We start from the raw sequence: 14,420 nt of genomic DNA on the forward strand, positions 1-14,420 counted from the left end.
GGTGATAAAGTCAGTGCACCAAAGATGTCTTTTTTCATTGAGTTTCTTACATGTGGCGGGTGTGATTACAGGAACAGTGCAGATCAGAGTTTCTTGGTCCTCACAATCTGCAGTGGTGAATATGGTTTCCTCAGGTGGACCAGTACCAGGGACCTGCAGAAGGTTCTGCTGCATCTTCTTCACTTCACTGTTTCCATTTGGTGAGCCAGTCCTTGCCCTCCTCCATTTTATTAAAGCCACACGGTCTCTGATAGATTTACCAACTATCTTTACATCACATTCCAAGAAAAATCCTGACTCCACCTACAAGAAACGGGCAAGACTCTTGTTAAAGGTAAAACAAAGTACATAAAGGTCAAACTGAATACACTGTATGCTAAATATAAATATGCTTCTGTCATGAGTCATTCAAAATTAGACCTTTCTATATATATTTGCAAGAAAATAATGACTAGATCAGTTCCTTTACCATTTCTTGTGCAACTACTTCTGGAACTTCTTTCTCCAAGTCAAAGGTAAACTCAATAGCACCAGTGTCCTTATATTTTCCCTTTAACTTTTTAGGATCTTCAACCCACAACTTTAAAGCAATGGTTGATTTTTGTCCATCGTCCTCCTCATTTAGCTCAACCCTAACTCCTGTGTCTTCGGCAAAATATGCATGGTTCAGGAGGTCCTTGATGGAGTACCTGCAGAAAATACACAAACACTTCTGCACAACAGATCTTTATAGTGGCAACACAAATATGGGCATTAACGTCATACAGCCAGAGCAGAAACAAAATGCAACATGAACACAAAGGTCCAGCTCCACTACTCGCATAAGGAATGTGTTTCAGACCAACTCAAATGTCTTTGGCAACTTACCGTTCCTCCCATCTGTGGCAGATACACTCCCCAATAATTTCCTTTATTTCTGGGTCACTGACTTTGCCGTAGCTGGCAGGCTTCACCCCCTGAAAAGCAAACCAGCATGTCCCAACTCACTAGGAAACAAGTTCTCATCAGGAGCAATTACTATATATCATGACTAGGAGCAATTTGATTAAGCAGTGTCAAAACGCATTAATTTCCCTCAATACACAGCTTCCCCTCAATATCTACAGATAAAGGATTACAGAGATACATAGTGCAGGAGGTAAAAAAGATTTGCTTACAAGTGGAGACTGGATGTCAATCTAAATGAGGCTTAAGGGGCTGACTTGGTTTGGTTTGATGGAAATTGAGGGTTAATGTTAGTTTAAGTTTAGTATTACGGGCCCCTAGAAATCTGACTATTTACATGTTTAAGTAAGACTTTTGTAAGAGATCATCATCATGACATTGATGAGCTATAATAATTTTTTATAACAAACATGATGTTCGTGAAACCGGCACGATATTGATATTCTGGCCTTGTTATGTTGTTAAGATCAAAGTGAGTCTGTCAATCCATGTAGAAGTATTTATAAAACTAATCATCTTGCTTAGCTAGTTTTGAATTTAACTTAAGAAATCAATGCATTCTTGGGTTTTCTGCTCTGAACATCTAAACCTTTAATTAGACTTCTGTCCTCGGCCTGTGGTATGCTGTCAGTCATCTAGCAGTATTTTGGAACTGTTTGTCTTTGAAAACTTGGAAAAATACTAGATTGCACTTTAGCCATGGGTGTGCAATGTGCCACGAACACAGTTTGTGGTTTGCACCTGATTTCTGAGAGCTCTCAATGCTGACTCAGAAAAAAAAGAGTCAGAAAGAGTGATTGTCAGAGGAAAACACAGAACCATCAAAGAAGTTCTGTCTCAGCAGATTCTATTGTTGGCCTGATCCATCTGCAGATTCGGCTGGCATTTTTATTATTCGCTGTGAGTTTTTATGGTTTTTCTACCTTCAGTACAAAAGCTAGGATCAAGCTAGGTTACTGTTTACAGTTCAGTTCTGATGAAAACACAAAGACCTTCAGAGGTCTGTGCCAGAAACAGCCTCACTGTGTTGATATATTCCCTGTCCTCATTCATCAGCTTATATATGAGTTATAGCTGCCTAATTTTATATTGCCACTACAAATGCTCCAGTTACATTTCCTATTCCAATATATCAACATAGATTATTGTGACAGTAGATTAAATTTTATATTTATCATTGTTATTCTTCGTCTACTAATAAAAGTTACAAAAACAGTGACAGATAGAGAAATTGTTTGCCATCAAAGCTCAAAAATAGCAGAAGAGGAATATCCACAATGCAATTGTATCATGCACAATGACAATCTATTCAATCTGTTTCATTCTATTCTATCACTCATTTCAAATCGCAAAAAGTAAAAGTATTCAGATTGATATGTTTTGCCATGATATAAAGAGTTAGTAACCACATCTCATGAAAATGAACTTACACTTGTGACTTTGCGGTAGATCTGAGCAGCATTCTGACACTCAGAGTAAGGATACTCTGAGGTGGCCATCTCCAGCATACACATCCCAAAAGCATAGACATCCACAGCCTCGTCATAGTGCTCCTCATACATCTCTGGAGCCATAAACTCTGGAGTACCTGGAATATTTAGGTATGACAGAGCTGTGTGTTAAATATTTACACTTTTATTATGTTATCAGTGTTCAAATGTTAGCTGCAGCAAAGCAAAAATTAATGATTTTGCTGAAGCTTTGGCTTTAAATGGATCACAACAAAACTCTATATGTATGTATAAACGAGTGACAAATTAAAAGAAAATTCAACATGCAGTTTTTTAGTTGAGTGTTTGTTACAAAATCCTCTGTTGAAATCTGTTTTTATAATAATGCAAATGTTTATAAATATTTTCATTTACATTAACATCATTGAGAGAACTGTATTACATTTCATCATTTTAAAAAGTTTGAAATTGTGAATATTATGGACTATAGCTTTGGAACATTAACAAGGTGTTCTGTCATCTCTTATTTCAGAAGGAAGCACCGTCTTCCTGGAAAAGACCCAAGAGGATAAGCTTACCTTCTTCCAGGAAGTAATTAGTCTGAACAGCTTTCTGCTGCCTCTTCCATATTTAAGAGGCATTTGGTATTAACCATAATAATGACAATAAAACAGTAGAAATGTTCTCCTCTCTGGGGTCTGGGTTTTGTGTACATGCAGCATGAATGTACACCTGCAGGCTCAGACTGGTGTGTTATTGACCTGCTCCATTGGAGAACATCTGGATCCAGCTGGATGGTCACAGCCAACCTTCCCTCCTATGTCCTGATTTAAATCAGGATATAGGATCCTGTGCAGATCCTATCCTGAAATATTCACTGCACTCAAAAGTGTGCAGTGAATATCTTACTGGGCAACATTAATATTTGCAAAAGAAATACCAGGAGCCAAGTCATTAAAAATGACTATATTTAGTTTGTTATATTATTATGTTGACTTTATAAAATTGTAATTATTTATCAATTGCATTTTACTTACTTCTGTATAGATACTATCAGCTAAAAATTACAAAGTATAACTTAGTGATATTTTATTAGCAAGGTCAACAATATTGAATAATCAAAAAAATTATATTCAAAGGGAATTCCTTAGTTTTAATTGCCATATCCACCCCAGGAACTGTGTCACACAAACATAATAAATTTTTATAATAATTAGTTTTTAATTAAAGCTGAAGTTCTTAAGACATATTAATTTAATAATATAAATATATATTATAATAATATTAATTAATATATTAATAATATATTAATATCATAATGATATTAATCATATATTAACTTATTAAAGGTATATATTAAAGGAAGATGTTACTGAATCAATTTCCGTCTGATAAGAAGGAATTACTTGTCGCAACATCCGGTTGTTTTCTTTTAATTTGTCACCAATCTGGACATGTGAAGAAACTATTCTTTCACAAAGTTAGTTCTGTTGCAGCCCTGAAGCTCCCAGGACAACATAGATCCAAACTGACAGAACAGGATTAAAATTGTTTTAGCTAAAAAAATTTTAAAAAGCCAGCAACTAACCAATAACACTTTTGGCAAAAGAGGCCCTCTTTAGTGTTGCTAATCCAAGGTCTCCTATTTTGACAGAGCCAGTTGGACCAGTGATGAAAATGTTGTCACACTTGAGGTCTCTGTGGATGATGGGAGGCGTCCTTGTGTGGAGGAAATGGAGGCCTTTGAGAATCTGCCGACACCACCTTCTCAGGACTTTGGGCTTCATAACCTTGAAGCGCTTTAGATACCTGCAAGAAGGCAAATATACACTCTCAAATGTTCCAACTCATACACATAAAGACATTTGTTTTTTATATATATAGAGTGATTGATCTTTTTTTGAGGCGGTCTGAATATGACTAATACATCTTTAATTTATAAAGTTGTTTAGCTTCCCAAACAAATGAATGAAAAGTATAGATCATTAACCTTTACTGTATGTGCAGTCATGTAATGCACATTTAAACATGAAGTCTCAAAAGACAATAATCAATTATTGTTCTTCTTACGTTTTCAGTGTTCCTGATGTCATTAGCTCTGTCACAAGGACGATGCACTTCTTCCCTTTTACTGGTGACTCCCAGAAGTCATAAAATCGCACGATGTTGGGATGCTGCAGGGCCTTCAGCATCTCTGCCTCCTCTTTGAACCGCTGCCTCTCTGCTTTGGATAGTTTCCTTTCCTGGGGAAAAGGAAGGGAAATCTGTGAATTGATGTCATTTTCCCAAAGCTCTCACTCACACTAATCTATGAATAAAAGACTTTTCTTTTTTTTTCTTCTCTTTTTAATGAATGCATGTTTTGCATTGTACTTTATATCAAACTCACAGGCCCATATAAGGTGAACTGTATTAATATTTTGGGATTTTTATAAATACAAACAATACTGAAGTATTTTAAAATTATGAAGATATGCTATGTTTTGGAACAACATGAAGTTACTGATCAGCAGATGTAATAAACCTATCATGCATCAATTCTGCTTATAAATAGGACTACCTATTGTATTCCAATTTGCATTAGTAAAATACTTTTTCTGTATTAGGAGGACACCAAACCCAAACATCCTTGTAAATCCGGCCCTGTCTGCCTGTGTTGTATCAAGTCCAAAGTCAGGCTAGATGACCACTTGGACAGTTTAGAGCTTTTTAAGTGTCCCTCTGCTGACCAGCTTTATAGAGATGGGAAAGATGAGAAACATCAGACACAACAATGCAACTTTTCCATTATGCTTTATGTTAGCTTTTCACTTTGTTGGACAGATTTAACAAAAGCACCATAATAACTTTTAATATGATTGAAGCAGTGAGTTTGACTGGGGCTCCCTTAGGATTCTCTGAAGCTTTGGAGTGAACACAGCTTTGGCATTTTGATCTAGCTGAACATGGGGGTCTGACCCATTTACTCTCTTTGTCAACATACAAATCCTAAACATCTCAAAAACCAAGTGGGATCAACACATAATCAGAGGACGGATGAGTAAAAGCCTTGTTGTTTTGTCTGAAGCGGTAAAACAGACAAAGTCACGTCTGTCAAGACTAAAACACAAGAGATTTTTTCATAACCACAAAGCTCAAAGGCGTCAACACAAACCCGTGGCTTTGATGCAGTAAGTGCATCCACCTTCAAAGATGTTAAAACTTTAATTTTGTGTGTACTGAGCTTCTGTTCGAATCTGTTTCGACTGGATTGATATTCTTGACCCCTGCCCTCCCTGAACTGTTGTATAAATAGTAAAAGAGCTGACAGCAAACACCTTCTGCATCGCGTTTTTCTCGCCAGTCAGCAGTGCAGCAGCTACAGCGGCCACAAGTCTCTAGGCGCCTTCTGGATTTTCGCTGCTACTGCTCCAATAAGGACACTATAACTGGAGGAAATAGGTTGCAGTTCCCATTTCAAATGAGGGGGGTGCGCAGTAAGTTCATACACTGACTCATGGTGTTGGCTATTGACTGACACACAGGAATCGGATTTCACTCAGCGCCCACTGTGACCTGTGCAGCCTAATGCATCCTACATTATGCAGCTTCTGAAGCTGCCTTTGTGACTCAAGTTCTTACTGAAGAGCCTGCACTGTCCTTATGTCCCTATTGTTTCTTTTTAGGAAGTTTGCAAACAATTTAGTAAAGATGCTTTACAGGGAGAAGGTCTACGTCAATCAAGGTGTGGCATCAGATCTACTTTACATAATGATAATTTTGCAGAAAATATAGTACAGACACTTATATTTAAATGCAAAACATGAGGACCAAATGTGCACATATATTGAAAAATTATCTCTCTGCGTCACATTGTCCATATTTGCTGCTACCCATAGCCGAACCCAGTCTTTCCTATCTCATCTGTGTGTTGGTGCAGAGAGCTGCATCAGCAAGAATCTCTCCAGATATATCTTTGTGGCAATACTAGGGGGGTTTAAACAAGAGTTTAGCAACAAAACAAATAACCGGGTGCGGTGCGAGTATAAGATGAAGATCTTAACTCAGCCATACTGTTGAATTTTACAAATTGACAATCTGATCATTTTGCACAAATGACTTCATCTGCAAATGTTTGATAGTTATTTAGCAAATGAATGTCAAGAGAAGCTCCCTGTGTTGCTTTTCTCTTCTTTAGTTTTGATTCACAAATCGTTATATATTTGTGACTAATGCTGACTCACTTTCAGAGCTTCGGTAAACGTACACAGAGTACGGACAGTAAAAGAAAAGCATTTATACAGCAGCAGGTTTTTGTGACTAAGCTTCAAAGGCATAGATGCTCTAAAGGGCACAGCCTCGTCTCCAGGGTCAGAATGGTTGAATCATCGCTAGATCTCCCCTAAGAACCTGATCAGACAGAGCTCACACACTTTCCACATATACCTCTATGATATGGATAGCTGTGCATCATGTAAACATATATGCAGAAAATGGGTTTATGTTTTTTTGGAATACTGTAAAATCTGAAAAACTGTTCAAACATCTCATATTTACTCTCTAAGAAGGATTTCTGTCAGGGTCTGCATTTTGTTTCCGTTTTATTTTGGGTTTTTTTTGGTTTGAGTTTTTTTTTCCTGCCGTTGGGACTGGCATTCCTCATGACATCCACCAGAGGTCGCCAACAGACAGAGCCCCTGGAAGGCTGCTGAGTTCAACCCGTTTACACACCTGCAGCTTGTTTTGGAGGGCGTGGATTATGGATTTAAGCAGCAGCTCCTCTCCGTCTCATCGCCTGAGTGTTTGCTTACTTCGGTAACAACTTGTTCCAGAACTAGGCTCTCTGTGATCTGTTCCGCTCTAACCCTTTGTTGTCTTCCTCGTCAGATATCCTGCTGTTCTCTCGCGGTTCTGGCGAAGAGCAGTCCTCCCCGAGTTCAGTGTGCGCCTGTGCTCCCCTCGTTGTGGATTCCCTACCTCCTGTGTCCTCCCTCGACGCTGTCGGTGCTACCGGTCAGAAGCCACCCCTCGTGTGTCCACCCTTTCCTCTCGTTGATCCCTCTCTGGTGGAACCCCCCTCATTCCAAGTAAGACAGACTCTGGAATATTCCCGAAGGATTTTCTCCTCACTGCTCTGACCCTGCTTCTCCTGTTGGTAGCAAGACGACCCGGTCATCAGCACCAGGAGTCGCGTCCTGACCCCTCCCCTGACTTCAATAAACTGATTATTGTGCACTTAATCGTTCTCTCTGATTGTGTTCTTGCATGTGGGTTCGTAAAGTAAAACTCAACATGACAGAACACTCAGGCCAAGCTACGACCTCCGCAGACGCGATCAGAGGAGCGTTATCAGACCAACAAGCCCTCATTCAGCTCCACGATTCAGCTCTGAGAGAGCTGGGAAATCGCCAAGCTGAAACTAACCGACGATTAACTGAACTCTCAAATTTCCTACAGAATTCATTACCTCAGGACACAAATCAACCTTCTGTTTCCCCATCCGCGCCGTCATTAGCCCCGGATCCGCTCGTCCGCTCCGGCTTCTCTGAGGTCCGCCCGGCAACTCCAGATAAGTTTTCTGGTGACATCAAGAAGGTAACAGGATTTATCCTCCAATGCACCATTGTCTTCAACCATTCGCCACAGAGTTTTCCCAATGATGACCGTAAGATTTCTTATGTCTTATCCTTGTTGACGGGCCGAGCCTTAGAGTGGGCCGAAGCCCGGTTTACCACCGCAGTTAATTATGGATGTACCTACCCCGAGTTCCTAACTGAGTTAAAACAGGTCTTTTGCCAGGAGACGGAAGGAACATCCTCTTCCAGAGATTTGCACGGGTTAAAGCAGGGGCAGAAGAGTGTTTCTGATTTCGCCATAGACTTTAGGATCAAGGCGGCCGCATCTGGCTGGAACATGATAGCTCTCAAGAGCGCCTTTTTCCATGGGCTAAACGAGCAGATAAAGGACGAATTAGCCACATTGGATGAGCCAGAATCCCTGAACGATTTCATAAACTTATCCATAAGATTGGACAACCGAATCCGTACTAGAGCCAGGGAACGCACCCGTCGAGTTTCTTCTCCATGCACCTCTCTAACCAGTAGTCATCTTTCTGCTCAGCACTCACCTCCTTCCTCAGCCCCATGTATGGAACCCATGCAAATAGGAAACACAAGGCTCACACCCGAGGAGCGTCAACGGAGGTTACGCTCCCAGCTCTGTATTTACTGCGGTGAGCCGAACCATGTGATTGCTAATTGTCCTGTACGTTTAAACCCGCAGGTCCGGCAGTGAAGGCGGGGAAACTGCCGGCACCGTCCACTCCTAAACCCCGTCTCACCTTCCCTGTCAACCTATTCGCCAACAATGACTCACTTTCTGTGTCAGTTCTCATTGATTCCGGTTGCGAACAAAATCTCATCAGTTCCGACATAATTCACCAGCTCTCCGTGCCTACTGAACCGTTACCAGTTCCTCTCCGTGTCGCTGCCCTGGACGGGAAGGGTCTACCCCAGATAACCCACCGGACCAAGCCACTACGCCTGCTAATTTCTGGTAACCACACTGAAGAGATAATTTTCTATGTGTTTCCCACTATCAGTTCCCCCATAGTTCTAGGATTCAACTGGCTATTCAAGCATAACCCCCAGATAGATTGGGTTGAGGGACGGATTACTTCCTGGTCTTCCAAGTGCCACACCACCTGTCTCCGTTCCGCTGTTCCTTCGCAGCCCACACGTTCCACGATGGATGAGGTGGATCCATCCGACGTCACCGCCGTCCCTAGTGAGTACCATGAACTCATCACTGTTTTCAGTAGGGACAAAGCCCTCTCTCTACCACCTCACAGACCATATGACTGTGCAATCGACCTCCTGCCTGGAGCCCCTCTACCTAACAGTAGACTGTATAACATCTCCAGGGCCGAACGCCAGGCCATGGAGGACTACATAAATAAATCCCTCGCTGCAGGTATTATCCGTACCTCGTCTTCCCCTTTGGGTGCTGGGTTTTTCTTTGTGGGGAAGAAGGATGGTTCTCTGAGGCCCTGCATCGACTATAGAGGCCTAAATCAAATCACCATCAAAAACAAGTATCCTTTACCCCTGCTCTCCTCTGCCTTCGAACCTGTTCAAGGGGCAACCGTCTTTTCGAAACTGGACCTTAGAAACGCTTACCATCTACTACGCATCAGGGAGGGCGACGAATGGAAGACCGCTTTTAAGACCCCTATGGGGCACTACGAGTATCTGGTCATGCCTTTTGGTTTGTCTAACGCCCCCTCCTTCTTCCAGGCCCTTGTGAACGACGTCCTCCGAGATTTCATTAATGTGTTTGTCTTTGTCTACTTAGATGACATCTTTATCTACTCAAGGACCCTGGTGGAGCACCAAGAACACGTCCGTCTAGTTCTCCAGAGGTTACTAGAAAATAAATTGTATGTGAAAGCCGAAAAATGCGAGTTCCACCGCCCATCAGTAACTTTCCTGGGGTACGTCCTTGAGAGCGGACAGATCAGAGCAGCAGAGGACAAGATCGCAGCAGTTCTGGACTGGCCTCAGCCTGAAACGCGTAAGCAACTCCAACGTTTCCTAGGCTTTGCCAACTTCTACAGGAGGTTCATCCGGAACTATAGCCAGATCGCTTCCCCCCTCACAGCTCTCACCTCCACAAAGAGGGTGTTTAGCTGGACTCCACAAGCCGAGGCCGCCTTCACTGAACTCAAGTCGCGGTTCTCCAAGGCCCCGGTCCTGGTTCAACCCGACCCAAGCAGGCAGTTTGTAGTGGAGGTTGACGCATCCGATATTGGGGTGGGGGCCGTTCTGTCCCAGATCACTGCGCAGGATCAGAAGTTACACCCCTGCGCTTTCTTTTCCCGCAGACTCTCTCCAGCTGAAAGGAATTACAATGTGGGAGACAGAGAATTGCTGGCTATAAAACTGGCTTTGGAGGAGTGGCGTCACTGGCTGGAGGGAGCAGAACACCCCGTTCTAGTCTGGACCGATCACAAGAACCTGTCCTACCTCCAGTCAGCTAAACGATCCAACCCACGCCAGTCTCGCTGGTCTCTGTTCTTCGCACGCTTTAACCTTTCCATTTCCTATCGTCCAGGTTCAAAGAATGTAAAGCCAGATGCTCTGTCCAGGATACACTCCCCTGACGATTCGGAGGAAAGCCTGGCTCCCATTCTCCCGCCTAGTTGCACAGTCGGAGGAGTAACGTGGGAGATGGAGGACATCCTCCGCCAAGCGCACCAGACCGAGCCTCCTCCTGAAGCCTGTCCTCCAGGTAAACAGTACGTTCCCTCCGCTGTCCGTGCCCGCTTCCTACAATGGATTCATGCCTCCAAGTTCGCCGCTCACCCTGGAGTCAGTCGCACCATAGGGTTGGTCAATCGCAGGTTTTGGTGGGGATCAATACACAAGGACGTTAAGGAGTATGTCTCCGCCTGCGCAGTCTGTGCACGCAACAAGTCGTCCAACCGACCCCCTGCTGGCCTCCTACAGCCATTACCCATACCAGGACGACCATGGTCCCACATCGCTGTCGACTTCGTCACCGGACTCCCAAGGTCCAAAGGTATGACCACTATTCTCACAATCATCGACCGTTTTTCCAAAGCCTGTCATCTTGTCCCCCTACGCAAACTACCCACCGCTGCTCAGACAGCTAAACTACTCATCAAGCATGTTTTCAAGCTGCATGGGATACCCCAGGAGATCCTCTCCGACCGCGGGCCCCAGTTTATCTCGCAGGTCTGGCGTCAGTTCTGCTCCGCCCTGGGAGCCAGGGTGTCTCTCAGCTCCGGGTATCATCCCCAAACCAATGGGCAGACTGAACGTATGAACCAGGAGCTGGAGGCCGCCCTGCGATGTCTCACCTCTACCAACCCTGATGATTGGGCTCCACACCTTCCGTGGGTAGAGTATGCACATAACTGCCACACGTCTGCAGCTACTGGTCTCTCTCCCTTTGAAGTAGTCCTGGGATACCAACCTCCTCTCCTCCCGGCTGACGAAAGTAACATCTGTCACATCGGTCCAGCACCACATTCGCAGGAGTCACAAGATCTGGAAGGACACCGTCTCCGCCCTCAACAACTCATCCGCCAGTAATAAACGACTCTCTGACCGACTTAGGATCCCTGCCCCGACATACTCCGTGGGGCAGAAGGTATGGTTGTCAACACGTGACATTCCCCTTAAATCTATGTCCAGGAAGTTGTCCCCTAGATTCATCGGTCCTTTCGAGATACTGGCGCTCGTGGGTCCCGCGGCTGTGCGACTCCGACTCCCTTCATCCATGCGTATCCACCCGACCTTCCACGTGTCCCACATTAAACCTGTTCTCTCCAGTGAACTTTGCCCTCCGGCCGAACCCCCTCCTCCCTCCCTGGACGGGCGGGGCGACGCCATTTTTGCCGTCCGTCGGCTAGTGGCCTCCCGGCGGCGGGGTCGGGGCTACCAGTACCTCGTCGACTGGGAGGGCTACGGCCCTGAAGAACGTTCCTGGGTCCCGGGATCGTTCATTGTGGATAACACCCTCATTAGGGAGTATTGGGACTCTCAGCCCTCATCCTCTGCTCGGCCGCCAGGTGGCGTCCGTTGAGGGGGGGGTACTGTCAGGGTCTGCATTTTGTTTCCGTTTTATTTTGGGTTTTTTTTGGTTTGAGTTTTTTTTTCCTGCCGTTGGGACTGGCATTCCTCATGACATCCACCAGAGGTCGCCAACAGACAGAGCCCCTGGAAGGCTGCTGAGTTCAACCCGTTTACACACCTGCAGCTTGTTTTGGAGGGCGTGGATTATGGATTTAAGCAGCAGCTCCTCTCCGTCTCATCGCCTGAGTGTTTGCTTACTTCGGTAACAACTCGTTCCAGAACTAGGCTCTCTGTGATCTGTTCCGCTCTAACCCTTTGTTGTCTTCCTCGTCAGATATCCTGCTGTTCTGGCGAAGAGCAGTCCTCCCCGAGTTCAGTGTGCGCCTGTGCTCCCCTCGTTGTGGATTCCCTACCTCCTGTGTCCTCCCTCGACGCTGTCGGTGCTACCGGTCAGAAGCCACCCCTCGTGTGTCCACCCTTTCCTCTCGTCAATCCCTCTCTGGTGGAACCCCCCTCATTCCAAGTAAGACAGACTCTGGAATATTCCCGAAGGATTTTCTCCTCACTGCTCTGACCCTGCTTCTCCTGTTGGTAGCAAGACGACCCGGTCATCAGCACCAGGAGTCGCGTCCTGACCCCTCCCCTGACTTCAATAAACTGATTATTGTGCACTTAATCGTTCTCTCTGATTGTGTTCTTGCATGTGGGTTCGTAAAGTAAAACTCAACATGACAATTTCAGAATGCACAAGGCTCCGTGACAATTTTTTAAAAAGAATTAAGCAACAATTTTAGTATGGGATACAAGGATATGATAAATAGAACATCTTGACTTTTCTGTATATCAGCCTGCTAAGATTCTCCCCTCCCTGGAAACTAGACCTCTGCTCTTACCAGTAGAAAATGTGAAATAAGCACAGTGTAGTAGAGATGTAATTCCAGAGGCAGTCTGAAACTGATTGAGTAGGCCTTCCATTTTTGGTAATTATTCCCCGGGGCCTGATGCAGTGAACCTAGGTTCTGCAAAAACAAGAAGATGGGGGAGGACTTTGCACAGACGATTGCACTAAATGGATAAAAACAATTGCCCGGATTTTTTTTTTTTACCATTTTGTTCCTCTAATGTGAAAAAAATTGTTTCTGAACAGCCACACCCCTGCTAAATAATTCAACGACATGCAGATTTTAAAATGCCATAAAACACTTCCTCTTTACAGGCAGAAAATTAATTTGGCATACTTTAAGTCCTGAAAGGCCAGCCTCTGTCTGCACGTCTGTCTGCAGACACTAATCTCCATATCACATGGATTGCATCTAAACTGATCATTAGATTACTGCATACACAGATTAGTGATGCAGCAAGCTGTCATTGCAGGGGAACTGTAGGTTTAGTATGTAATAAAATAACCTGCATGGCTAATTGAAAACTGAGGTTGCAGCATTGTTTCTACCATAACCTTCCTTTTCTTTAAAATACTATCTTAGAAGAAAGCATGGAGTGACGGCTGCTCACTGTTCCTAAGTAATGCAGTGCAATACAGATCCTCTTCCATCTGTTGCTACACACTGGTAGTCAGCTGGCTAAAAGAACGCTCCTACACCTTCATCTGTTTATAAGAGAAAAAATATGTCTATAAATATTTAGAGTCACAAAAACATGGGCAGTGAAGAGAAACTAAAGAAGCATCACTTATCACTCTTGATAAGGTAACAATGTTTTAAAACTGCAGGCAAGCTATAGCGACAAATAAGACCAACTGCCTGCTCTAATCAGTTTTTGATACACAACAGATTTGATACAGAACATATATTCAGTGCAATAAAACTACCACAAAATCTATTGAATAAAATATTGTCAGGCTATATGTGTCAAAATTTAAATAACTATAAAAGAATGATACAGATAAACCCATTTTAGTAATATTAGTCAATGTGCTGAATTGCATTGACAGTGTTAGGAATAACGTGTTTTCAGATTAAAAACAATTACATTGTGTTACAAAATTTTGCTTAACCCATTTAATCCCAATTTTTTTTCTGCAAATTAAGTGCATGCATTTCAATCCTTGGACCTTCCTAACACATTATATTTATGAATTATTGCATTTTATGTTGGTCATGTTAGTGAAAATGTAGGTTTTATACTTGGCAACAATTGTTGCCGGTGGGAAACTGCAAAGTCTAAATAACATAAATATGGTCTATTTATACATATAAAAAAAGAAGACAAATTATGACATGTACAACCTATTATAACAAAGAATGGTTACAAGAGTGTTCAGAAATATTTTAGATACATAAAGATTCAATACTACATCCTGCAGATGTAATTGTTTCAATGTACCAAGCGACCTTTGACCTCATTTGAACATTTCATCAGAGAGACAAAATCAGGTAAAATGATTTACCTGATTTGTATGAACAAATGTTCATCAGGGAGGAAATTC

The 14,420-nt window shown here is 43.1% G+C and overlaps 1 protein-coding gene and 1 long non-coding RNA gene across 12 annotated transcripts in view; one reads left to right on the plus strand and one right to left on the minus strand.

The window, feature by feature from the left end:
- Positions 1 to 14,420, minus strand: part of wnk2 (WNK lysine deficient protein kinase 2) — a 36,477-nt gene that overhangs the window by 17,709 nt on the left and 4,348 nt on the right. For all 11 annotated transcript variants that reach the window (XM_028002456.1, XM_028002458.1, XM_028002457.1 and 8 more), the window contains exons 2-7: positions 4,467 to 4,639; positions 3,985 to 4,205; positions 2,376 to 2,533; positions 868 to 956; positions 470 to 689; positions 51 to 303 (exon numbers count right to left, since the gene is read on the minus strand). In XM_028002456.1, the coding sequence (XP_027858257.1) occupies positions 51 to 303; positions 470 to 689; positions 868 to 956; positions 2,376 to 2,533; positions 3,985 to 4,205; positions 4,467 to 4,639 (1,114 nt within the window). The remainder of the gene's footprint in view (positions 1 to 50; positions 304 to 469; positions 690 to 867; positions 957 to 2,375; positions 2,534 to 3,984; positions 4,206 to 4,466; positions 4,640 to 14,420) is intronic.
- Positions 6,978 to 7,613, plus strand: LOC114135310 (uncharacterized). The gene is made up of 2 exons (XR_003593579.1): positions 6,978 to 7,190; positions 7,263 to 7,613. It is a non-coding gene; the product is annotated as an uncharacterized LOC114135310 (long non-coding RNA).

The sequence above is a fragment of the Xiphophorus couchianus genome, chromosome 20, assembly GCF_001444195.1.
Source record: "Xiphophorus couchianus chromosome 20, X_couchianus-1.0, whole genome shotgun sequence".
Taxonomy (NCBI): Eukaryota; Metazoa; Chordata; class Actinopteri; order Cyprinodontiformes; family Poeciliidae; genus Xiphophorus; species Xiphophorus couchianus.